The following is a 26,978-nucleotide window of genomic DNA, read 5'->3' on the forward strand; positions in this document are numbered from 1 at the left end:
ACCACGAGACCATTTAAGTGTCATACAAACGTTTTCCTCTGGGAGGGAAAAGCACTGCAAATCTCAGTAAAAGTTTACTTTTAAAGTGAGTGATTTTTTTTTTTTTTTTTTTTGTCTTTGCTACTTTTCAATGGGGTGGAGATACCCCTTTTATAAGTGAAGGTACATGGCTGACCAAGCCAGTTACTGGTCTGCCTCTCCCTTTGTTTACAAAGGGCCTGTCTCTAGGTACGCCATATGGCAGGCCAAACTTGGAGAGCCAAGACTCAATACTGTAAGCATTTTTGACATGGCTGCTGAGACCAAGTTTGATGGAACTGATTTTTCTACATACAAATTCTCAGAACCTGTTGGGTTTCATATAATTTTCTGTGGGTTTATGGGACATGAATCTGAATATTTTCAGTACCAGCAAAGATCACAGAAGTGCTCACATGTACCTTAGATTTTTAAAGTTCAAGACTTTCTTTTTTGGATAATTTGATTAAAACAGGGAAGACAGACTCTACTGAAGAATACAGTATCATCTAAGAGTGCTGTATGACCGCAGAGGCAATGTTTAGGCCGTGAAATTACCCAACCGTACAATAAAAACACTTAGGCATACTACTGCATTCAGACAGGAAACTGAGCAAAAAGACATGCTACAGAATTCCATCTTAAGAAGAAAATAACAACCTGAAAACAGATCTGATTTGTAATAATGAAATGAAAACCACACACACTCTGTTCTATGCATGAGGTACTAAGAAGAGAGCACACACAGAGTCAAACCCCAACATCTATCTGTTTTCATGGATTTTGTACTGAAACTCACATTTTTCAATAAGGTCAGCGGCAAGATCTTTGGCTCCAGAGTCCGTGCTCTTCAGCTGCAGGTAGCACCAGGACAGCAGGCTGCCTTGGACAGACCAGAACAGAGAGAAGAGCACAGAGCCCACCTCCCCTTGGGCCCCATCGACCATCAACAGCTCACACTACAAGGGAGGAGAGAAATGGAAAGTGTTTACAACAGGCCATTCACAGAACACAGCCAGGGGCGTTCTCTAAGAGAGCAGCTGTCAGAGACAAAGAGATTCTAGAGAAGTGGGGAATATTCAACCCAAAAGTGACCAAGAAAGATGGTATTATGAAAACTCCTCTCTTGCCCTCCAGCTGTTCAGAGCCTTTACAGATGGTTTGGACTCCACGTGCCATCCCCCTTCCACCCCTTAGGAACCATAGCCACGGTTATCTCGCCCCTCTCTCCCTCTCTCTCTCTCTCTCTCACACATCTTCAAAAATTCCTTTTCTCTCCGGCTCCGTCCCCTGAGCCTTCAATCAAATCTCTCCCATTTTAAAAGACAATTCTTTATCCCACTATGGCTCTCTAACCATCATCTTTATTCTCCAGTTTCTCTGAAGAGTCAAATGACCTCTAGGGATAAATTTTTGCATCTACAAACCACAAGATATATTACTTCCATGTAAATGCCCCGAATTGGAAACAACCCAACTATCCCTCCAAAGTAAAATGGATAAATAAATTATGGCAGATTCATAAGGGGAATATTGTGTGCCAGTGGGTTGGGGGTGGCGGGGGGGGGAGAACTGCAACACATACATCAACATGCATGAATCTCAAAAATGCTGTTGAGTGAAAAAAACTTGTCCCAGAAGACTGTATGCCACTTGACTCCATTAAAGACCAAAACCAGGGAAAACAAGCCTGCTATGTAGGGATAAGTAGAAAGAAAAACAAGGAAATGATGAACATAAATTTCAGAATGGTGGCTACCTCTGATAAGGAAGGAGGAAGGTGAGCCATGCAAGGGCACTGGGCAGGGGGGGCAGACTGCAAAAATATTGGTAATGTTCCACTTCTTAAAATGGATAGTTGTTTCTTTAAATTGTCCATCAATATACATATTTTTTGTACGTGTGTTCCGTTTGAAAAAGTTGCCTACACCTGCTGTGCTTGCCTTTCCCCTCCCTGCCATTCTACCCCTCCTGCCCCCACCACTCGTTGAAGCCATTCGTCAAAGGCATTAGTTGCCACCTAGAGAGCAAAGCCTCCCCACTGAACCTCAGCCCTGGTAGCTGTGCCAACCACGGTCCTACTTGAAGCTCTCTCCTCTCTCAGCTTCTGTGGCCCCTGACTTTCTTCCTGCCTCTCCTTCTTACTCTCCTGGCTGCCCTTTCTACACAGATGCCCACAGGCGATGAGAGGACATTGACATTCATGGCTTCAACTGTCACCTGCTGGTGAATGACTGCAAATCCCCATCTCCAGCACTGACTCAGCTCCTGAGGGTCCAACCAGACACTGTCACCTGAAGTCCTACCAGAACCATAAACCCAACATGTTCAAAGCCTGGCCGTTACCATTCTCCTCTTCAAATACCTGCTCCTCCCCATCTTGTCACTGGCCTGTTACTTATGCCGTTCGATTAAGAACACCCCTTCCTCTATGCCTGATCAGACTCCGTTCGTGGGCTCACAAGGAGCTCCAGCACCACCTCCTCCAAAAAGCCCTTCTCAAGCTCTACTGCCTTCTCCCACCAGATAGGGTCAGGTGTGCTCTTCTGTACCCACAGGACCTATGCTTTTAGGCCCTTACTGTGTTATAACTGACCACATGTTTGCCTGCTCCTCAAGGCTGTGCTCTTTTGGCCCTGCACCCCCGTGCCTCGCACAGGGCCCGGCACATCGCAGGCTTTTAGTGGATCTCTACTGAATTAACAGACTTGCGAGAAATTTTTCAGACTAGGTACATTTCTGACCACCTTGAAAAAAAGTTTTTTTAAATCTAACTCTTCTTCTTTAGTACAACCATAAATGTTTCTTACTCAAAGAGATATTTCAAGGAAATATCTCAATGGCTGCAGTGATCCCTGGCCTGGGAGGTTCAGTGAAGTTTCTAACTTCCTTTGTATCACAGGAAAGTGACAGGGAAGAAAAGACAATCATGTGATCTCCAAATAGTGAAGATTATAAGGAATTCTCTTGGACAAATGCTATCTCGCTCTCTACGTACAACTCACAGCACACCTGACCGAGTGGAAAGGGGACAAGACTAAGAGTCGAATAGCCTGTGTTTTAGTCCTGGCTCCAGCACATACCGACTCACGCAGGAGGCAGAATTAACACCCACGAAAACCAGTGAGAACACTGGAGACTTCTGCCCAGGGGCACTGATGATGGGAACGTAGAACTTAAATAAGAATTCAGCGGTCTGGGAAACACAGAATTTAGATGAGCTCCAGAAGAAAGGGCAAGTGTGGGAAATGGCAGAAATAAAAACAGATGAGAATGACACACGGCTAACCAGGGCAGAGCAAAAACTGATGGGCAGTAGGCTGGAGTAAGATTTTTAAGGGAGACTCAAGAGATGGGTCTGGAAAGAAGACAGAAAGGAGAAAATAACCAAAGAGAACATTAACGTGACAGCAGAAAATAGAGCATTGATTAAAAACAGTTAAGGCTTATAAAGTCAATACATTACCTTAAAGAACACAGGCATCACAGTAAAATAAAAATAACCCTGAATTTAAACTAATATTAGGTCTAAATAGTGGCCAGCCCAGTGTGACCTAGCACACTACAAATGACAACCCAGCACACTGAAAGCTCTCTAAGGTCCCTGTGAGCAAATGGGGGGGTAAGTGCTGAGTGGCCTACCACCGCAGGCAGCTGGGAATGAACTAAATCACGGCTCTAGAAGCAACCTGAAAACAGCAAAGCACCAACAAAAACATAAGAGATTTAAAGACACCAAGTTCAGCCACGTCATTAAACACATCAAGGGTGTGGTCTGCACTCTCTCCACAACATCTCCTCTAACTCCCTGGTTCCTGTATTTTATCCAGAGAGGCAGTGCTTGGTCCGCTACTACAGGGCTTCTGCTACTTCAGAATCTCTGGGGGTGCTTGATACAATGCAGAGTTTTAAGCCCTACCCCCAGAGATTCTAAATCAGTAGCTTGGGGTGGGACCTAGAAATCCAAATGTTTGCCACAATGTACCAGGCGATTCTGATCCAGGTGACAAATGGACTACATTTTGAGAAACAAAATCCTTCATGTTAAAAAAAAAAAAAAGAAAAAAACTTTAAAATATCATTAGCACAGAAAAAAAGAGACCATCTTTTCAGATTTGATTAGCCTGTGGGTTTGCTAAGTAATCTTAAATTTTAAAAAAAGTTAAAGGCTTTTTCCACAGAATTCACACCACAAATATAGGACTATGCGCTGGGCTCGCTGACGGACACCACGAGGGCACTCAGTAAATACCCACTCCTTTTCAAAGGGAGTCTCATTGAGCACTTTCAGGTATTTATTGCTGGCTGACTACCAAGGCGCAGGGAAGCTCCCTCTCGCTCATCTGCAGGAGCTGCTCACTAGAAGCAAAGGCAGGCGGGGAAACCTCTGTGCACGTGTGTGACAGTCACCGGCAAAGTTACAATCGTGCTGTAAATGAGGGCTAAAGGGGAAGGAGCCATGACTGCCCCACCCCGTCTCCTAAAGGCAAGAGGCACAGGAAACAGTGCGGCATCAGTTACCTCTCGAGCGGCAACAGACAGCAGAGTGTTCATGGCCGCCAGCACTTCACCGATGTCCACGTCGGCCAGGTCGCCTTTCTCAGGTAACAGCAGAAGGCCGCCTGGATCCTTATCACTGGAAGGACACAAATTAGTCATGACACCTTGTTTCAGGAAGGGGATTTTCACGCTGTCTATCTCAAAAGGTTCCGAAAGGGAACCTAGCAAGATTTCACTGTCAGTTCTATGGGATGTGAGGAGTTTGGGTCAGGAAAAGGCCAGGGTCCCAGCTGGGTCTGTGCCACTGTCTGTCCACATGTACTTATGTAAGCACAGGCCCATAAATCTGCAAGTCCTCAGAAAAGATTCCAGGGAATAAATACAATGAATAAATCACCTTGGCCACCAACAGGAAATACACCTAACCTCATGACTGCTAATCTGACAATCCAGGCTAAACACTCCCTGTGTCTTCAAAGGTTCTTCACATGAGCCCCAGGCTCTTTCATCATCCTTGATAGTCGATTCTGAAGACATTTTATACAGTCCTCTAAATCGGCCTCCGTACCAGGTATAGTCTGACCTGCAGACAGTTGCTCAGGCTTTTAGTCCCCTCCCTCCTTCAAAAGTCTATATATACCTCTAATAATGCAACCTACAGGCCCATGAGCTTCTTTGGGAGTCAAAGCAGGTAATGGTCTCCATGTCACCCCTCCCAGCACAGTTTTTGCTAAACTACCACTCTGTGCCTCTGCAGTTGGGCTTTAACGTATCTGGGTTTTTAGACTTGAGGACTGGACTCCAAACTCCTTCAGCTTCTGTTTTTGTCTTCAAAAATCATGTAGAAACTGAAGCATTCAAGGCGATTCCCCATGGGTTCAACTCTGAAGTGTCTTACAGTGACTGGGACTTGGAGCAAGCTCTTGACAAGACTATTATTCTACCACTGTTTTGGTCACTTCTGAGTCTACTGATACCTCACTCTAGAAACCTGGCTGAGTGAGGGAAGTACTTGGTTACTCCAAAAGCACAGGAAAGGAAGGGAGAGCTCAAGAAAACAACGCTGCAAAGATCTGAAATACTGGACTACTGAAAAGAACTGTAAACTTACCTAAAATACGTGCAGAGTGAGCGGAAAGTGAGCTGCAGGGACTGCTTGTGTTCCTGCTCGGTGACATTCTTCTAGAACACAAGAAACTGCATATTCAGGAAATCTATTCCACAACATTCTAGAGCCCTAGAGCAGCACAAAATGCCATGGCCCACTGATCCCAAACATGGGGAAAGCCGGGGTCAGCACACCACCTGACGGGCCCAACTTAGACCTGGCCTAGCGCGAAGAGGGAGCAGAACCAAGAGACGGCAGGTGTACGTCTGTTCACTGCGGAAGCTGACATTTCCAAGCCTTCCTGCAGGAAAGCTTGATGCAAATGTTAGGAAGGTGACTTCCAAAAGATGTCTATTTTCATCCCTGGGCAGGCCATCCCAAGAGGAGGGGGCAGAGACAGAGCGCCTTTCTTGTGAGCTTTCTGTTTGTTTTTTTAAACAGGATCTAAGCTTTCTCTGTATAAGTCCAAACAGCCTACGGTGACAGTTGAAGGAATCACATCCCCTGATGAGGCTATGGGTTACTCTGCGGGCACTTTTTTTTTTTTCTTAATTCAATAAATGTGTTGAACACCTACTGCTATGCAAGGCACTGGCAGAGATTTCCAGAGGATTTAAGACCCGGGGCCCTGCCTGGTGCAAGAGGGCGGGAGAGATAAGATATGGTCACAAATGACAGCAGTTTAATTCATCTGCACGAGAAGGGAAAAAAAATATAGACCTTACCACTGCTGTCAGATAGATGGGCAAAGGAAAAGTTAATGGGCTGCTTTACTAACACACAGCAATGTCATTCAAGAGGTCGCATGTCCTCTATTTTTCTGTGTGGGACACGAGCTAACAAAAAAACCATTTGCTCAGCTGCCTGATAAATGCTTCCAGCAAACAAGTGGGACAGAGATTCTTCCACAATTCAGAGTCAGCTGATGCTGTCAAAGGTTAAAACTCACGAAGTAAAAACTGATCCAAAGGGAACCCCTCGTGCACTGTTGGTGGGAATGTAATCGGTGCAGCCATTATAGAAAACTAATGGCTTTTGAGGGTGCTCAAAAAATTAAAAACAGAACTACCATATGATCCAGCAAATTCCACTCCTGGATATTTATCCAGAGAAAACAAAAACACTAATTAGAAAAGATATATGCACCCTTATATTCACTGCAGCATTATTTACAATAGCCAAGATATGGAAGCAACCTAAGTGCCCATCAACAGATGAACGGATAAAGAAGATGTGAGATATACACACACACACACACACACACACACACGATGAATGAATATTAGCCATAAAATCTCGCCATTTGTGACATGGATGGACCTAGAGGGTATTATGCTAAGTGAAATAAGTCACACAGAGAAAGACAAATATTGTATGATTTCATTTATATGTAGAATTTAAAACACAAAACAAATGAACAAACATAACGAAACAGGAACAAAGTCATAGATACAAAGATGGTTCCCAGAAACAGGTGGTTCCCAGAGGGGAGAGGGGTGGAAGGAGGGAAGAAATAGATGAGGGAGATTAAGAGGTACAAACTTCCAGCTGCAGATTAAATGAGTCCCAGGTATGAAATGCACAGTGTGGAGAATATAGTCAATAACTATGTAATATCTTCATATGGTGACATATCATAAAATAGACTTATCGTGGTGATCATTTTGAAATGTACAGAAATATTGAATCACTATGCTGTATAACAGGAAATAATGTAGTGCTGTAGGTCAATTATACTTCAAAAACAAACAAACTCATAGAAAAAGAGATCAGAGGCAGGGGTCAGAGTAATTGGATGAAGGCAGTCAAAAGGTACAAACTTCTAGTTATAAGCTAAATACTAGGAATGTAACGTACAACGTGATAAATGTGATTAACACTGTTGCGTGTTATATATGAAAGAGGTCAAGAGAGTAAATCCTAAGAGTTCTCATCACAAGGAGAAAAATTGTTTTTCCATTTCTTTAATTTTGAGATTTCTTTAATTTATATGAGATGATGGATGTTCATCCAATTTATTGTGATAATCATTTCATGATGTATGTAAGTCAGGTCATTATGCTGTGCACCTTAAACTTATACAATGCTGTATGTCAATATAGCTCAATAAAACTAGAAGAAAAAAACCTGATCCCTCAAGCTGATATGCAAATTTTGCAGACAGCTGAAAACAACCAAAGATCCTCCCTCCTCTCGGAAACCTTCCTCCATCACTTAACCTGAACAAAATTCTCCTCTAAACACCTATTGCATATAGGGTCAGTTTTTCCTTGTGGCAGTGCCCCCAACTGGACTGCAGTCATTTGGCATCAGGGACCACATTTTATGCTTCTTTTATTCCCTTTTTTGTTTCTATGGGGCTTTATGCATCCGACAGGGCACTTTTATTGCATTTACTAATTAGCTGTTACATACAGAAATGCCCTTTTAAATGCTGCATCTCGTTTTCTTCATCAAAGTCTTCTCAGTAATTCTAATAGTTGTTTGTCTAAACAGACAAATAATGATTATTTGTTTTATTCTTTCTAATTGTTATTTTTAAAATTTCTTTTCTTTGTCCTACAGCACTGGCTAGGCCTTCTAATATAATATCAAAGAGAAGCAGTGACAGTAAGCATCCTTGTTTTATACCTCATTTTGGAAAGGATGAGTCAGTGTCCCAAAGACCAGTACATTGTTTATTGTAGGTTTTGGATACATGCCCTCCAAGAGATTAAGGAACTTCCCTTTTATATCAAGTTTGCTAATGGTTTTGTTGTTTGAATCATCATCAGAAGTTAATCTTATTAAAATTTTTTCTGCATTTATCAATATGATTTTTTTCCTCTCTGATTTCATTGACTGATTTTCTAATGTTAAACCATCCTTGAATTCCTAGGATAAATCATAATTTTGGGCGGGAAGATTAAAACTTGGTTGTATTTTCTTTACAGATATAAACTGAAATATTTATGAATAAAATAAGTCAGGGATTTACTTTGAAATAATAAAGAGGGGTGGGAGTGGGTGAAGTATATTACAGATGAAACAAGATTAGCCTAAGTTTATAATTATTGAATCTAGGTGATGAGTACACTTAGGGGGTTGGAGGGATTCATTATATGTATTATTTAGTCTAGTTTTGTATTTAGATTTTCCCATAATAAAAAGTTAAAATAGGGGCTTCCCTGGTGGCTCAGTGGTTAAGAATCCGCCTGCCAATGCAGGGGACTCGGGTTCGAGCCCTGGTCTCGGAAGATCCCACATGCCGCGGAGCAACTAAGCCCGAGCGCCACAACTACTGAACCTGTGCTCTAGAGCTCGTGAGCCACAACTACTGAGCCCACGTGCTGCAACTACTGAAGCCCGCGTGCCTAGAGCTTGTGCTCCACAACAAGAGAAGCCACCACAATGAGAAGCCCGCACACCAGAAGAAAGAGTAGCCCCCACTCGACGCAACTAAAGAAAGCCCGCATGCAGCAACGAAGACCTAATGCAACCACAAATAAATAAATAAATAAATAAATAAATTTATTTAAAAAAAAAAAAGTTAAAATGTTGGAACCTCCCTGATGGTCCAGTGGTTAAGAATCCACCTGCCAATGCAGGGGACTAAGGTTTGATCCCTGGTCGGGGAACTAAGATCCCACATGCCACAAGCAACTAAGCCCACGCGCCACAACTAGAGAGCCCTCATGTCGCAGCTACAGAGCCCACACACTCTGGAGCCCGTGCGCCACCAGAGAGAAGCCTGTGCACCACAACTAGAGAGAAGCCCGCGCACTGCCACGATGAGCCCACGCTCCGCAATGAAAGATCCCATGTGCCACAACTAAGACCCAAAATAAATACATAAATAAAAATAAATATTAAATAAAAGGTTAAAATGTTAAAAAGAACACTTGGTTGTAGGCATGTCATAAAGCTGAAGGAGACTAAGCTCTCCCTTTGTGATTCAACGGGTTCTAAAACGGAGGTCAGGATTATCTGTCATCCCCACCCTGAGTACAGTGCTATGTCCTTAGATACCTGTGTCCCACACAAAACTTTGCACACAGTATTAAATACACATTTAGGAAACTGAAACTGAGAGGATATTCAGAGAAAACAAAGACTAATAAGTTTCACCCCAACAGAGTTCTGGAATGGAATCCGTACTTTTAACGTAAATAGTTACCATCATGGTGAAGAGATGGTCCCGCCGGGTCTGTCGATCAGGAAAGAAGACGGCAGCCCCATTAAGAAGGGTATTCCTGACTTCTTGTTTCAATATTTCCATGGGTGCAGAGTCTCCATCCACCCTATCCACCACTGATAAAAATGAATAATCAGCTTTAATATATCCCACCTATTCACTTACAATATATATATCAGCTTTAGCCCATAAACTCGCTACCAGAGCAAAGAAATACTTCTGTACAGGCTAGGCAGTGTAAAGAAATTATTTTTTATTTGTTTACATTTAACAAAAATAAAGACTCTATGTACCAGCTTTTATTTCATTATTTCTGTCCTTTTGAGACACAACTTGGCGAAGCTTTAAAAATAACTTCAGATGATCACGTGTTTTATTCTCAATTAATATTATCATCTCCCCACCTCAATCTATCAGCCTCATCCCCGTGTCTCAGTTGAAGTGAAGACTGGAGTGTGACAGCAATTACTCTCAATATAACACAACTGTATATCAGAAACCAGGAGGAAGTCGTTGAAGAGGGACTAAATCCTGAACTCCAAATAATGATTCAAAAGAGGATCACGGAAACTCATTTTCCAAAGATGTAAACCCTTTCCTGGGTTTGCATGGTCAGAGGACCCCCTGTTCTCTAAAGCAAAAGGCCCTGCAGGCTACGAGCTCAGGGTCACAGTAAAGAAGAATCCCAATCCCTACCATCACATAGGTGTGTGTAGAGCTCCTTGGCGGCCTCTACCCGCCTACAGCTCATGCTTGGAGCCTTGGCGTCCTCAGAGGTGGCCGACGCGTCTCCTTGCAGCACGGAGAAACAGCTCTGGAGGAGCTGCAGAAGCAGGGTTTGGGCACAGATGCATTCTTCCCTTGGGCTACAGAAAGACAAAGAATGTCAGAGAGCAAAAATGCAAGTTGCTTTTACCCTCCAAGCCAAACAACTATCTACAAAGGGCTCTCCCCACTAGGCATCAGGCTCAGTAAAAAGAATGCCAACCAGAGGCAGAAAGGTGGAAAGGAAAGAACAATGGACTGGGTAGAGTCTGAAAACACAGACCCTGTCTGACTGTGCCCACTCTGGGTAAAGAAATGCACCTCTGATTCTGTTTCTTCAGTAGTATAATGAGAATACTATAATCCTTGACCTGCTTATCATTATAAGGTTGTAATATAAATGACAAAATGCTTGCAAAAACACTGCCCAAATAAAGCACTTTGTAGAAATGTAAGATGTTTATTTTCAACAATAACCAAATCTTTCGAATCAGAGCAGTATAAACTAGTAGGAAGTAAAAAATCTTGGAAGAAAAAAATTGTCCTTTTAGAACAGCAAAACTCAGTGTTTTCAGTTGTGCTTATCAATATACGATTATCATCTTGTAACAAATTCTGACTTACTTTTGCTTTAATTTACTGTAAAAATCCCAAAAGATCTGCAAATCAAGACCCGCGAAGTCCAGAAAAGATCTGTATTTTAAGCCACTTTCCTTCTGCTGTACCTAAAAAATAATAAAGACCAGAAAAAATAAAATTGAAAAATGCATTTAGAGAAATATTGTAATGGCTCATTTACTTCTCACTGTTAAGGGATAAGGTGGCTCCGCATGTGTAAAATTCCAACATAACTGATGCTTAAACTAAAAAGTCCGTGAACAACTGTTTTTGGTGTGAAACTTTCTAAAATACGTGTGTGTGTACATATGTACGTGAATGTATATATACACGTAACATATACACACACATCCCCATGGAAGCTCCTTGACTTCACAGATACTACACCTGGAACATAAGTGAATCTTTACTTGGCGATGATTATTGTCCAGGACCATCCTGCAGCATGCTTTGACCCTTCCCTGCATGTAGGCTGAAAGATCAATTCTGCTGTGATCGCTTCTGCTACTCCTACGCATCTCCCTCTCATTTGCTGTTTTCTGCTGTGATAGGAGAGCTCCAGTAACAAAGACCAAACAATCCATATACAAATTGAGTCACCAGCCTCTGAATGTGCCCTGAAGCAGAATGCAGGTCAAGAGTAGACACTGTTGCGTACCACACGTGAGAGGGCTCCACCGGATTCCTGAGTGATAAGCCATGTTCTCTGTAGTGATGGCTGCAAGAACCTTTCTTTGAGTAGACTGTCACTGTGTTTTTATTAGTGACTGTAGAAGTCAGTATCAAAAACACAATGTTCACAGCAGCATTATTTACAATAGCCAAGATATGGAAGCAACCTAAGTGTCCATCAACAAATGAATGGATAAAGAAGATATGGTATATGTATACAATGGAATATTATTCAGCCATAAGTAGAACGAAATTTTGCCATTTGTGACAACATGGATGGACCTGGAGGGTATTATGCCTAATGAAATAAGTCAGATAGAGAAAGACAAATACTGTAAGTTTTCACTTATATGTGAAATCTAAAAAATGAAATAAACAAACAAATATAACAAAGCAGAAACAGACTCACAGATGCAGAGAACAAACTAGTGGTTACCAGAGGGGAGTGGAGTGTGGGGAAGGGCAAAAATAGGTGAAAGAGATTAAGAGGTACAAACTACTAGGTATAAAATAAAATTTAAGTTACAAGGATATAATGTACAATACAGGGAATATAGTCAATATTTTATAATAACTTTGCATGGATCAGATTACCATGAAACTAATACTGTAAGTCAACTATATTTCAATTAAAAAAAATCCTGTTATTATTTTTGGTACTTTTAGTAAACAAACAGAATTCACCTACACTTCAGGAATAATTCTAGGGCTTAAAGAAGACATAAATCCCATAAATGTGCTTTGTCTCCCTGGCAACCAAAGCTGGGGCTCTTTAAGATCTGTATGCAGGTCTATCCCAGGAAACCTCACAATGGTGACCACATGCCACTTCGTCTGCCACTGACTGACGCCATCAATGCCCAACGCCTCACTCCCCTTGGCCTCCCAACGTCATCACAGCAGCCCGAAGCCTGCCCTCCTCATTCGTACTGCATGGCTTCAGCAGGGCCAGGTTTCACCGGCTGGTGTTCCTTTCCCCAGACACTGTCGTTACTCTTCCCAAAGGAATGAGGTCTAACAACTGAGGAAACACTACCAGGTCATGGGCGAGCTGCTGGATGAACTGAAGGGTCCTGAGAAGCAGTGTGGCCCCACAGACGCTCTCCTCCACGCCCTTTCTGCAGTGAGCACGGACGATGCTCTGCTCCGCTTCTGCCCTCGCGGGCCGGAGGTACCCACTGACGCTCAAGCCTTGTACTCCCAGGCGCTCTGCCGACTCCTGGCGGGTGCAGAGGAACTTCACCATCAAATACTGGAAAAGGACAAGACAGAGGTGACGAGAAGGACTTAGAAGCCCCAGGTACTGACAAAAGGGAAATAAAGGCCTTTCTGGGCAGGTCTTCCTGTGACTTTAATAATTAATGAGGTACCACTATGCCTAGCACTGGAGACACAAAGTGTAAGTCCAGCATCTACAACAAACAGGGAAGAGACAATACAAACACTGAAGTCAGGTTTGGGAAAAGATCACAATATGAGAAACGGCACTATTCCTGCTTCAAGGCAAAAACAGGATAAGACAGGATGAATAAGAGAAGGACGTCTGTTCTGTGGCACAGTCATTTTGAAAAAGACAAGAGCTATATGGTGAAAACAGTCAATGACTGCCCTAAGGGATCATCTCCAAGCCCCCACTTACCTGTAATCCATGTGCTGGGAGCCCAGGACACAGCCTTGTCTGCTCAAAGCTAAAGCTATTTGCAAAGCCCAACTTCTATGCACACTCTCTGCTTATTATAGTGAAAGATCCTTTGTTGAGGGTCTTTCAGAATCCACTACTTAGCTGCGTAAATATTTACTGAGCACCTACTATGTACAAGTCCTGAAGATAGTTCTTGTTTCTCTTATTTAAGCTTCTTACTAAGATTCACAACGGAGGTTAAAAAAAATTAAGTAGCCAGATAATCATTGTTTCTTTCATAGCTACGGAAAGACATCTCTCTTGCATTTAGGCCTGTGGACTTACTGCTCCCTCAGCCTGAGAGGCCTTTCTCCACACCTCTCAGCCTGGCTAAAGATGACAGCTTAATCAACTTTCAACACTTGGCATCGCACCAACTTTCCTGGGAAGCCTTCCCTAGTGAATTCCAGGCTGGGTAAATATTGTTCCTTCAGGCTGCAACAGCCCCATGTGTCTCTTTATCAGCCCATATCACAGTGTCTCATACATCTGTGTCTCCCACTAGACTCGGAGTTCCGTGAAGGTCATGATCATGTCTGACTCACCTGCAGGGTTCCAGTGCTGGCACAGGACTGGCACACAATAACTGCTTGATAAACACAGTACAAAAGGAGGGGAGTGGGCAAGTGTGCGAAGGCCACACCTCACTGATACTTACCTTGGCAACCCTGCACTGTTGCAACTTGACATCTGCTTCATCCCACTCTTCCTCCAGCTCAAACCAGCCAATAGGATCATCCTCGCCAAGGTTATCAGACGGGCAACCAATCCTGTAAACACAAAGGTAATCACAAAATGTTCTCCTATTCCTAAACTTCTCAAGGGTCTAACGAATAAGGCACCACCTAAATGGCATTTAACTTGTTTACACGGCCTGTCGGTTAACAATCGAGGACGGGGTGTGGCACGTGGTGCCTCTCTGAGCATACGAGGGAGCTGGTGGTAACATCCTCCCCACTTCTCAGCCTCCTCATCTGTGCAATGGGAACTATTATTAGTCCCAAATATAACCTGGGAACTAAGGGAAGTTTGCTTCTCTAGATAACTGGCTTATCTGAAGAATGAGACCTGAAGTCAAGGCATCTGAGATGAAGATACTCAGGAATAAGGTACAATGCAACAGCTGGTGTGTGCTTCTGGAAAAATCCAAAGGAGAGGCAGGTTCAGTTTTCTTTCCCTAGGTCTGGCTAACATAGGTACGACTGGCCTGAGATTCACAATTGCAACAGCTGAAGGGTAAAAGCTGAGGAGCTTTCAGATCCTGGAGCTCCAAAAAAGGAAAACTTCAGCCTCCACAGGCCTCAGGATTTTTCCCTATTACTTAAGAAGTCCTGGGCTTCCCTGGTGGCGCAGTGGTTGAGAATCTGCCTGCCAATCAGGGGACACGGGTTCGAGCCATAGTCTGGGAAGATCCCACATGCTGCGGAGCGACTAGGCCCGTGAGCCACAATTGCTGAGCCTGCGCGTCTGGAGCTTGTGCTCCGCCACGAGAGAGGCCGCGATAGTGAGAGGCCCGCACACCGCGATGAAGAGTGGTCCCCACTTGCTGCAACTAGAGAAAGCCCTCGCACAGAAACGAAGACCCAACACAGCCATAAATAAATAAATAAATAAATAAATAAAAATAAATAAGTGAGCTGATGGACAGGCAAACTGCTCTAAAAAAAAAAAAAAAGTCCTTCCAGGGAAGCATTTCAACCCAAAGGCTGAAGAAGTACAACTGTGTGCCATTTCTTTTCTTTTTTTTTATTATTTATTTTATTTATTTATTTTTGGCTACGTTGGGTCTTCGTTGCTGCACACGGGTTTTCTCTAGTTGCGGCAAGTGGGGGCTACAGTTTGTTGCGGTGCGCGGGCTTCTCATTGCATTGGCTTCTCGTCTTGCGGAGCACAGACTCTAGGCACGCGGGCTTCAGTAGTTGTGGCATGCGGGCTCAGCAGTTGTGGCTCACAGGCTCTAGAGCGCAGGCTCAGTAGTTGTGGCGCACGGGCTTAGTTGCTCCGTGGCAGGTAGGATCTTCCCGTACCAGGGCTCGAACCCGTGTCCCCTGTGTTAGCAGGCGGATTCTTAACCACTGCGCCACCAGGGAAGCCCCTGTTTCTTTTTAAAATTGGATACTTGAATGGTACTTCCTTTTCAGGAATTAAATAACTGAGAAGGAGAAAATGGCAGTCTTTTCAAGTAACATTCCTAAAACTTTAAACTATTTAGTCTGTGATACGGCTAACAAGCTAGCCAACACATGAGTATTCTGTATGGATAAGATAAGCAAACACAGGGATTTACAAGAAGAAAACAGCAAGAAGAAAAAGACAAAGGACTCAGAGTAGGTTCTGTAACAGAGAGAAAAAAACGTTCTCTTCTTACCATTAAGTCTTTCTTAGCATAAACCTTTCATGATATAGTTAACCCTAAAACCAATGGGACAGGTGGTATTCCATCTTAGCCCCAAACCATGCCAATGACTTTCATCAATATGGTGTGTTTGAGGATTTTTCAATTCACCCTTCGGGAGTCATCAAGGAAATCCTTGAGATACAGAGAGCTGGCAGGATGTCAGACAGTGGGGAGAAGCAACCTTGCTCACTACACCAACTCACAGGCAGGGTGGAGAAAACAGAGCTAAGTATCAGTCCTCTTAAATATGTACAGCAACCAAACAGCTGGTCCCAGAGTGTGCTGACTGACTGATGTCTGACCAGAGGGCAGACAAAAAAAAAAAAAAAAAGGCAAGAAGACAGACACATGTCTATTACCATTTTGATCTCCAAACTGGAGAGGGACTGATAATATGTAGCCCAAGCAAATCAGGATTTCAGAGTAGTTCAGGCTGGAACCAGGAGCTAAAATCAACAAGGGACTAGCAAATAAGCCTGCATTTAGGTTCAAAAAAAAAATCATCCTATATAAGATGTGAAAGATCTTGTTTGACAGCAGGTTTAGGGAAAAAAAAAAACCTATATTAATATGTCCCAGGAGTGGGACACAGCTATTTAGAAACAAGTGTAATCTCTAGTTATTGTTTAAAAAGAAAAGCATCTTTTTAAAAAGCATGTATGCGTGATGGGAGACAGATTTGTTTCAATTCATTTAGAGGGCTGAAATTAAGACCACAGAGTTGAAATTACAAGTGTAGATTTCAATAAACATAGAATATGTTACTGAAGTGCAGTGAGTTCTCCATCATTAAGGATATTCTAGGGAGGCTGAGTGACCCTTTGTCAGGGATGCCACCAAAGGAAGTCCAGCAGAGAGAGGAAGTTATTCTAGATCCTTGTTATTCCAAGTGTGATCCGTGGTCGGGGAGCATCAGAGTCGCCGGGGAGCTTGTTAGAAATGAAGGTCTCAGGCCCCAGGCAGAACCACTGATTCAGAATCCGCATTTTCACACAATTATCGGTGGTTCATACGTACATGAAAGCCTAGTAGTACAGTACTCAGTGATAGTAAAAACTCCAGCACCCCATTACCTGTGAAATACAGGAGCAAAAAGGGCAAGTCTCGGGCTCAGCTGCATGAGTTTTAACTTGCTACTAGTAATTAGGGAGGTAACACTGTCCAAGAGGTCACCAACGACGTCTGTGGCTAAATCCAACAAGTCCACTTCTAGACTTACCTCACCGACTCCGGGGTAACATCCAACACCGTTGCCCACTCCCTACCTCTTTAACCACGATTTTCCCCTGGCTTCATGAGGACACTTCCCTGGCTTCCCTGCTGCTTCTCTGGCTGTTTTTCTCAGCCTCCCTTTCTCTGCTGCCCCATAAATGCTGGTGCCTCTCAGCATGTTGACCTAAAGTCTCTGTTCTTCCCAGCCCACACACTCCTCCAGAATGATCTCTTCTAATTCATTTTAAACTATCACCGAAATGTCTCTCATATCTCTGCCTTCAGGACAACATCTCTTCTAGGTTCCTCACCTGTTTATCCAACTAGCTGTGGGATATCTCAGAGACTTCCTAGAACCTCAAATCCAACAGGACCAAAACTGAGCTCATCATCTTCCCACAAACCTGTTTTCCCCGAGGTGTTTTCTGTCTCAGAAAAAGGCGCTACCAATGTCCCCTCTGGTGAGCCAAAAATCCAGGACTCACTGAGGCCTAAGCCTCCTTCTCTCTCCTGCTGTACATCAGTCACTCACCAGGTCCTGCTGCTTCTCCTTTCTAGCCGTCTCTTCAATCGTCCACATCTCTCCATGGCTCCTGTTGCTGCTCTAGTTGAGGTTACCCACACTCTGGCTTCCCAGGTGACCGTGACAGCCTCCCCCCACTTCATCTGGCCTCCCCGCTCGCTCTCCTCCAGCCCACCTCACACAGCAGGCTCCAGAGCAGCACTTCCAAACCACAAATGCGAGCTCTCCTCGTTCTTCTTGAAGCTCCTCAGCAAACACTCCACCCTGCTCCCTGCCCCTGCCCCCATGGCTTTCAAGATAAAGTCTAAACCGTGAAACAGAGACAAAAGGGCCTTCAACGACCTGACCCTTCCCTAGCTCTCCAGCTTCACCTCTCCCCACTCTCCAACTCACGGCACACCTCAGCAACATGGGGCTCGTCAGTCCCTTGTGTACGCCAGACCCCACCTGAGCTCTCAACTCTGCTCTGCTCTTTGCTCAGGACACTCTGCTTCCACTTCTTCAAGTAGTTAATTAGCTTTAGCTCATCCATATTCAACACTTCCTCCAGGAAGCCTTCCCTGATCAGGTCAGGTGCTCTGCCATATGCTCCCAGAGCACCTTATCCCTCCTATCTACCTCGCATTTATAGTACTGTGACACTGTAGGCTTTATCATCTGTCTTCTAAGCTAAACAGTAGGCTCTACAGAGCAGGGAACGGGCCAATCTGCTCATTACGGTATCTTCAGTACCTAGCATCAGGCCTAGCACATCGTAGGTGCTTAATAAATATTTTCGGTAAAAACACAAAAATAGGAGGAGGGAAGCTGGGGCCTGGGTAAATTTTCCAGTGGCTAGATAAGACTAGAGACCTCAGGCTGCCCACAATTCAGGCAGGTATTATTACCCAACCATTTTGAAGATGTGTACACCTGGTCACAGAAGGGACCGAGTAAGAGACTATGAACAAATTAAAATATATGTCTTCACATGTGCTGCCAGAAAGCAATGAATGCGCATGGCCACTGAAGATGGGTTAGTAGCAACTTTTCTATAAAGAAAACATACTTCACCAATAAGAGAATGTATACAATCTTATTAACTATAAAGATTTTTATTCTGTTCCTTACCTGCTTTTTACAAATTGCCTGAATTCCTGAAGCTTCCATTTGTCATATTTTTCAAACCTTTTGAAGTGCTCTTCTGCATGAAATTTATCAGAAGATGAATTATAGGCAAACACCAACCCACACTGGGCACCAATGCCACCACGTCGAACCTGGAAATAGAGATCTAAATAAAGTACATCAAAGGGACCAAAGTTCTGTGGCCATTTTGTTCCCAAATAACATGGTCAAATTCAAATAGCTTAACGCAAAAATCAAACCAACAAAATGAGATTTCAAATACATTAAGTCCTGGAAAAGTAAGAAAGCTGCTTCCCAAGAAATGATTCCTTACTTTTCTTGATCCTTATACTCACACCATTTACAGACTTAACAATCTATTCATCTTTGTGCCCTTGCCTTCTGCTACAGGCCTGACACAGAATAAATAATCACTAAATGTTCAATGAAAAACCAGTGACATGGACCTCTGAAATACAATCCTATTTTTAAAAATAGTAGTAACATTTCCTAAAGAAGGCAGAATAAGAATTACCATAATTCTGATCTGAGTAACTTGGAAGGCAGATTCAGTTCCTGTAGAAAAAATAATACTTGCTCTGGTTTTTCCAGTCTCTGTAAGAAAACCTACAAAAAAGGAAAAACTAAAGTTAGGATGACTGAGGCACCTGTAATAACCCTAAGAACTAAGACCAACAAAACCAAAGCATATCCTTTGAGGCAGAGGGCATCTAGTCTATCTGGTTCTCTCATAAAAATTAGAAAAAGAAAGAAGAAAATTAGAAAAAGAATTCCCCTCTGGGCAGAAGCAACCCCCCTGATAGACACCGAGGTAACAGATCATGGTCCAGGTATAACTTGGTCAGAGCACAATCTTTTCAACTTTTCAACAATACAGGCTGCTCGGCTCTGAGGTAACGATAAAGAAATAAAAAGTTGATAAGGACTGTGACTTTAATTCAAAGAGACAAAAGACTGGACAATCAATCATCTTTCTGAACCATTCCTAAAACCATGACTGACGTTTGGCTGGGCTGTTAGAAGCAAGCAGGCTTAAAGGCTGAGAGAGGAATTAGATAGTTTCTTGAATACTCTGTCAGGAAAGACTGTAAAAGTCTTTGAAACGGGCAAAAAAAGAATGCTGGGTGTTTGTTTAGTGCACTCTTTGGGTCATCTCCACCTTTCTTTGTCTCTGAACTATTTTACAACTCTGTAAGTTGTAGAATAATAACAGTAATGCAAAAGATTCTTGTCCACAGAAATAAAAATTGTGTCTATAGGAACATAGCTGATTATTCCTTATGAAGACTGACCAATTTTGCAACCATCTGTAGATTCATGTCAGCATTCTTACTGGTCTACGTGTATTAATGAGTTCTCCTTTGACCTGCTTGTAACATCTTACTGGTTCCCTCAGTAATTAATGGGATAAATAAAAAGATTGACATGTGTTCATTTTATATTTGTATGAGAGTTGTGGTTCACCTCTTTTGCTGTTGTTAATTATCCTTTAAAAATTTACAAAAAGGTCTGTTAAACCCAAGGCTGCTTTTCTCTTTCCAACCTCTGTAAATTATATAACTTACACATTTACTCAAATCAGCCTGACCACCCATTCTTCCCGAAACCATGAACTGCTTTCAACCACTCTGCCTTATCAAGATGAAAAGACTAAAACCAACTTCATGCTTATTTTATTACACTGAGTTCAATAAAACAAAAATTTGTGAAGTTAAATCTCCATAAGACAATATGCATTATTTTTCACCAAAACCAAGAAAATTAAATCCAAAGGAACCTTTACTAAATCACAGGGAGAAGCTATTATTGACCTAATGCTATCAAATAGTAATTCTACAGACAATTTTAAGAAGCCATACGGCCAGAAATTCACACAATTCTACTAACAGTAATACTAAAAACTACCCCAATTATTGAACTGTCACCTTTTCTCAGAGGTCTGGATGCCTCTAACTAATCAAACCTACTGTAAAGGCCGAAATGCTGCCTGGGAGTAGCTGCCAGTTTTCATTAGTCTCAAAGTAGCTGAAGCAATAATTTAAGTCAAAAGAATCAGACTCTTTTAAAATAACATTGCCATCAATTTTTTTAAGGCCCAAATAAATACATACATTAAACAAACAAAGCTTAAAAAGTAAATAAATAAAACCTCTGTGCTTCCTTTTCTTGGTAAAAAACCAGCTCATATGTCTAACCTATAATATTTTAAAGCTACAACTGTTTGGACACCATGCCCCGCCTGCCCAATTTACTCTCTTAAAATGACAAGAAGAAAATAACCAATCTCAAACGTAAAGAATTTAATAACCCTACTCCTTCAGTTCTATTGGCAGCAGCCTGCACTCCTTTAAAACGCCAGACCCGTGGCTGTGACTCACAGGCGGTCAGCCCTCGGAGTGCCCACGTTCGGGTTCTCCGGGCACTCTGTGCAGCAAGGGGGAACGTCCAGTGTTTCCCAGCAGCTGGGGAACTTGAAAGGTAGCAGTGAAAAAGAGCTTTGGCCCCCGTAAGGGGAAGAAACAAATCACTCCTCAAAACCCCACAGTTCCAGCTGTGAGGACTTTCCTCTGTCCTCCCTGTCTCGTCAGGTTCATTTTTTTGTAGAGGACCGAATCCTAACCTGAGTTACAAGAAACAGACAGTGACGGTTGTGAACGGAGAGACCAAGGGAAACCAAGGCTCCTCCCCACGCCCAGTCACACCCCACCTGGGTGCTCATCAGAAACACAACAAAAATAACAAATCCACACACTACAACTAGTTTATGCAATTTATCCATGCAAGGTTAGGTGGAAGGCAGGGAGGAGAGGTGGATGGATAAGACACAGGGAGAGTAACAAACTATTCAAATCAGACCAGGCAGAAGAGCTGGCAAATGCATTTCAATAGCTACAGAAAAACCTGTGGTGCTTTCAGACTTAGAATGGTGTTAAAAATCCAGACTGATTTTAAGGACAATGAAAACACCCTGTATGGTATTATAATGATGGATATAGGTCATTATACATTTGTTCAAACCCACAGAATGGAAAACATCAAGAGTGAAGCCTAAAGTAAGCTATGGACTTTGGGTGATTACGATGTGTCAATGTAGGTTCACCCTTCGTAAAAATGTACCACTCTGGTGAGTGATGTGGATAATGGGGGAGGCTCTGCATGTGTGGGGCAGGGGGCATATGGGAAATCTCTGTACCTCCTTCCAGTTTTGTTGTAAACCTAAAACTGCTCTTAAAAAAAAATAAAGTCTTTAAAAAGAAAGACTAGATGGAGATGATTTGAAATTGTTATAAAAGTTTAAAAAAGTAAGATAGAACAAGAGAGGCCTTTCAGTAGATGATGATGAGAGTATGAAAAAAAAATCCATACACTGGTTTTAAGAAGATTCTGCCTTACATACTCCAGAGACAAAAGTCCCAATTCTTCAGAGAGCAAAGGAAAAATGCAGGGGGCCTTTGGTAGAGTGGTCTTGCCTTTCCTGAGTGTGGGGAGGGGGAAACTGGCCAAGAGCTGCCACCGCCTCCTCTCGACCCCACTTTGGACGGCGGGTGACCGGGCGGTCTGCGGTGGCCCTCAGGGCGGCAGGAGATGAATGTGGGGGAGGAAATGTGTCTGCAGGGGCTGAGCTGCTCAGCGAGGACTGCAAGAAGCCTGCCTCGTGAGGCAGTCACGGCTTAAGAAGACCACCGGGAGGAGGTGTGACTGGTGAAGCACGTTTTCCCAGGCGTCTTTACTTCACTGGTGCTAATGCCCACAGGAAACAGGACAGAGAGGAGGCGACTACTGAGAACGCACAAGGTCTGTTCTGCTGTGAGGAGAGCCAAGGGGAAACCAAGTCCAAAGTGGTGAGGCCAGTTCCCTTCAATGTTTGATAACTGCTGGAACATTCCACGTCCTCTTCTGAACTGGCAACATTCAAAGCAGTACAGTGAGTAGAAAGGGGACACGTGCAGGAGACTAACCAGCTGGCCAACACGACGGATGAGGAAGAGACTCACAGACTCACGACTGGATGAGGAAAAGAGCCACAGTGCTGAAGAGCACATCAGCAATCACCATGCTGACGCCAGGCAAGGAGTGAGGCTTCCTTCCAGACACTTCAAATGCCAGAGCAGCCATATGGAGAAATACCCTCATCTTAAGCTACGTTTTTAGCACTGATCCACTGAGTTTCTCAATACTTTGACATAACACAACAGAAAGACAATCTGAACTTAAAAATGGTAACTTTTTATATTCCAAGAGGAGAAGTCTTTGCTTTTCAAAACTGAAGGCTCTCAAGTACTTTTAAGTTGTTACAGGTGCCTGACACCTAGCAGGTGGCAACGCTGTAGTAAAGAAATCACGCAAATGGTTCAGGAACCACTGAAGCCAACTGAAGGACATCGCAGCGAAGACTGCATATCTTGAAAGTTTTGAAGACCACAGCGCGGTTTCACACAGCCTCTAGTGAGCACCATGGCCCTTTCTACTCACTAAAACCCGACAGGTCCACCACTCACCGTCCCTCGTCCACGGCTCAACAAGGAGGTTTTCAGGTCCTGACTTCTCTTCTTTTCCCTTGACATCACAGGCCTGAAGAGTCAACTGCAGAGGTTTACCTGATCAAAGAAAAGAAAGAGAGAGAAAGAGACAGCCTGAAGCTAGCACTATGAAAAAATGGAAACTAGAATGCTCATCAGTGCAAATGCAGAGCCTGTGGACACCCAGACTGCTCGGGAAACATGTACCCATTTAAAAGCTAAAATAGGAACTAATATTAGACAAATGTTGACACCATCCTTTTCTGCTTTCCTGAAAGAGACAAAGTACAGCTTATGTCCCTAAGTAATTCTGAGGAGAATCATTCTAGAATAACCACTAGCTGGAAACAAAGCGCATTATAAGACACAGATTAATAGCACAGGCTCAACATATTTGTGTGTTGGGTCAGGGGAAGGGAGGAATTCCTAAGACACTGTTTTGGAGCCAGTAATTAATTTTATTGTAATTGCATTTAAATATATAAATAATGCCTTAGCGTTCTGGGTCTTGTTTCTTTAAAACATCTCCAGGCAAATTTTGAAAGTTTTCAAAATTATAAAAATCAACTTTTGCTATAATGATCTGAAAACTTTTCTTTTTCTTTTGTTTTAATAATATAATGAAAACTTTATAACCCTATTAACCTATAACCCAACCCAGAACTAGAACATTATCAATAATGAACAGTCCCCCTATGCATTCCTCCTCCATCCCATGCTCCTTGTAACTGCTAAACTGAATCAAAAACCTTTCTGGAGAATATTTTCCAGACACTACGTATCCCTCCCATTTGGCTGTGCCTTCTATGGGCCCCTACCCCTCCAAAAAAATGACCTTTCCAAAATTGGGGAGGGACTGGATTTACAAGACATCGATTGTCAGACTTAAAAAATTAAACATAAAATACATTATTAAGTGATATTAAGGCAAAGGTACAAATATCATGAGGAAATATCACAGTATTGCCTCTATTACTGAAGAGGATGGGATCCAATGCTGTACTTGTGGACAGAAACTTTAGCACTAGAGGCCAGGACAGCACATGTCCACTGCAGTCATCTGAGAGTAGCTGTACGGACTCCAGTGTTGAGAAGGATTAGGAGGCCCCATCCTGGGTCAGTAGAAAAGTGCTAAGATGGATGCCGTTGGGCCCAGGAGGGGAAAGTGGTGGCAGGCATGTATGTATGACCATATATGTGGTTCCAACCAGCTATAAACTATCACGAGGATGCAGAGGGATGGATTCCAAGACAAGGATCCTTTGCTCTGGGTCTGGGGTAGTTTCCTCCCTCCTCCAGATGAGAGGTACTCCAACTTCCCAACCTCTTGACCTACACCATGAGACACTCCCATACTTTATCAAAGACAGCTGTGTTCAAATGGCCACCAAGCCTAAGTGGTTAGGCCAGTAACTCCTGGGAGTACAGCGTAGTGAACACTCAGCCTCTTCTGCTAACGCATCCATAAATGAACTAACATCTCCCTTCTCCCTACCAACCCCAAAGAAGATACGTTCTTCCAGAAATCATTGTATAACTATAACGATCGAGCCCACAAACTACACAAAAAGATAAGAAGATGCCGGGAAGACCCACGTTGGTGATGGTTTTATGACGTGTGCATCACGCAGAGGTCATTTACCATATTTAAGGAGCAGGTTCTGCCTGACTGACGCCATGGATGAGATGAGGGATGAGGCGTCATAGTGTGTGTCCAGGTGGTCAGTGACAGTACACAGGGAGCTCAGCACTTTGGCAACACTCCCTCTTGCTAGTGCAAAAGCCAGAAGAGTCAGCTCCACCTCTGGAGTAGAACAGCAGCTATAAACAAAGAACAAAAAACACTTCACTTCTTAAAACTATGAGAAAATCCAGGTAGCTCAAACTCTGTGTAACTGATTACATGAGCAAAATCAACCTGCCATATGCTTTCTCTGTTTACCAGAAATACTTTTTCAAAATCCTTAAGACAGCCTAAAGAAAAACTAAATCAACCCAGAGGACCAGGAAATTAAATTCTCACTCCTGTAACCTTCACCTATAAGTATTAAGTAATGCTATCAACTTTAATAAGTCAAACTTTATAAACCAAAAATAAATAAGCTGTTGTAATAAACCCCTGCTATGAAGAAGCCTCGGGTAATAATTTGGCTTGGTCAGAGAGTTAAGGCTTGTTCCTTCAAGCACCAATAACATATTTTAGATCTATTCCACATCACATCTGCTTTTTTAAACATATTACACTGAAACTTTTAAACCTGTCTAGATGGGGACTTCCCTGGCGGTCCAGTGGTTAGGACTCCGTGCTTCCACTGCCGGGGGCATGGGTCTGATCCCTGGTCAGGGAACGAAGATCCCCACATGCCACGTGGTGTGGCCAAAAAAGAAAAAACAAAGAAAAAACCCTGTCTAGATGGCTCAGGGCCTGGTTTGTACTCTAACAGGGCTCACTGTGACAGAGCTGAGTGCCCCCACACTATGCGACCCCTCAAACAGCCTGCAGGGTGTCCTTTCCCAGGTCTACGGACAATCAGGCTTGTTAGACCTGTGCATGGAGACAGCAGGTGCTGGGCTGGGGATGTGAGGGAACTGAGAGGCTTTGCATTCTGGACTTTGAGACCCCTGCTCTAGCTGAATCCGAGGACTACTCAGCACCCACCCCCAATTCCTGAGGGCAGCTGTGCTGCTAGATCATGGAGTTTACATGGGTGCACCGTTATTTCACTGTCCCTTCAGTCACTACAAATGATTCTTTAAAAAAAAAAAAAATCTTTAAAAGATTTTAAAATTTAAAAAAACAAAAAAGACTTATCGAGCACATATGCCCTCCATCCCCCATCAGCCCTTATCAACCTTAATTTTTTTTTTTTTTTAAACGGCTCTGATGTCCTGCTAGCCATCTTTTTTTTTTTTTTTTTTTAATTTATTTTATTTATGGCTGTGTTGGGTCTTCGTTTCTGTGCGAGGGCTTTCTCCAGGTGTGGCAAGCGGGGGCCACTCTTCATCGCGGTGCATGGGCCTCTCGCCATCGCGGCCTCTCCTGTTGCGGAGCACAGGCTCCAGACGCGCAGGCTCAGCAATTGTGGCTCACGGGCCCAGCCGCTCCGCGGCATGTGGGATCCTCCCAGACCAGGGCTTGAACCCGTGTCCCCTGCATTGGCAGGCGGATTCTCAACCACTGCGCCACCAGGGAAGCCCTCAACCTTAATTTTACCTAGTTATCCTTATGAGGAAGCTGTCCACTTCTTCCAGAACGTTGGGAGACAGGAAAGTTGAGAAATCTGTAGATCCTGGTGAGAGGGAGAGTGGAGGCATGTGCTGCAGTGCCTTCCTAGGAGTGTAAAATGTGCAATCAGAACAATCCCTGGCAAACAATAAACTTAATAATACAATTTTAGACCAAAAAAAAAAATCGTTGGAAGCTTGTTTGGATTAATCCCTTATCAAGAAACAGACAGTGTTCCCACAGAGAACCTGGGACGTAACACAGATCAGCCTTTTTCCTGCAGGGGTCCTGGTGCTAAACAGTTTAATGGGTTTTCTTTTCTTTTTTCTTTAAGAGTTCCATTTCCCTCTATAAAAGCTCATTCAACCCTCTGGAAGCAAGTGTTCATTTTAAGTAGTATGAGCAAAAGACATATGTCTACAGAAAAACCCTGAG

At 43.2% G+C, this 26,978-nt stretch overlaps 1 protein-coding gene and 1 pseudogene across 3 annotated transcripts in view; both read right to left on the minus strand.

The window, feature by feature from the left end:
• ZZEF1 (zinc finger ZZ-type and EF-hand domain containing 1) overlaps positions 1–26,978 on the minus strand; it is a 113,732-nt gene that overhangs the window by 58,067 nt on the left and 28,687 nt on the right. For 2 of the 3 annotated variants that reach the window (XM_036836311.1, XM_036836313.1), the window contains exons 7-19: positions 26,532–26,648; positions 24,960–25,138; positions 23,297–23,395; positions 19,312–19,403; positions 18,780–18,928; positions 14,195–14,306; positions 12,892–13,107; positions 11,190–11,290; positions 10,497–10,666; positions 9,783–9,916; positions 5,630–5,700; positions 4,540–4,654; positions 818–977 (exon numbers count right to left, since the gene is read on the minus strand). In XM_036836311.1, coding sequence (XP_036692206.1) covers positions 818–977; positions 4,540–4,654; positions 5,630–5,700; positions 9,783–9,916; positions 10,497–10,666; positions 11,190–11,290; positions 12,892–13,107; positions 14,195–14,306; positions 18,780–18,928; positions 19,312–19,403; positions 23,297–23,395; positions 24,960–25,138; positions 26,532–26,648 — 1,715 coding nt within the window. The remainder of the gene's footprint in view (positions 1–817; positions 978–4,539; positions 4,655–5,629; positions 5,701–9,782; positions 9,917–10,496; positions 10,667–11,189; positions 11,291–12,891; positions 13,108–14,194; positions 14,307–18,779; positions 18,929–19,311; positions 19,404–23,296; positions 23,396–24,959; positions 25,139–26,531; positions 26,649–26,978) is intronic. The other variant, XM_036836312.1, reaches the window with a different exon arrangement.
• LOC118886598 lies at positions 22,219–22,913 on the minus strand (annotated as a pseudogene).

The sequence above is a fragment of the Balaenoptera musculus genome, chromosome 20, assembly GCF_009873245.2.
Source record: "Balaenoptera musculus isolate JJ_BM4_2016_0621 chromosome 20, mBalMus1.pri.v3, whole genome shotgun sequence".
Lineage (NCBI taxonomy): Eukaryota > Metazoa > Chordata > Mammalia > Artiodactyla > Balaenopteridae > Balaenoptera > Balaenoptera musculus.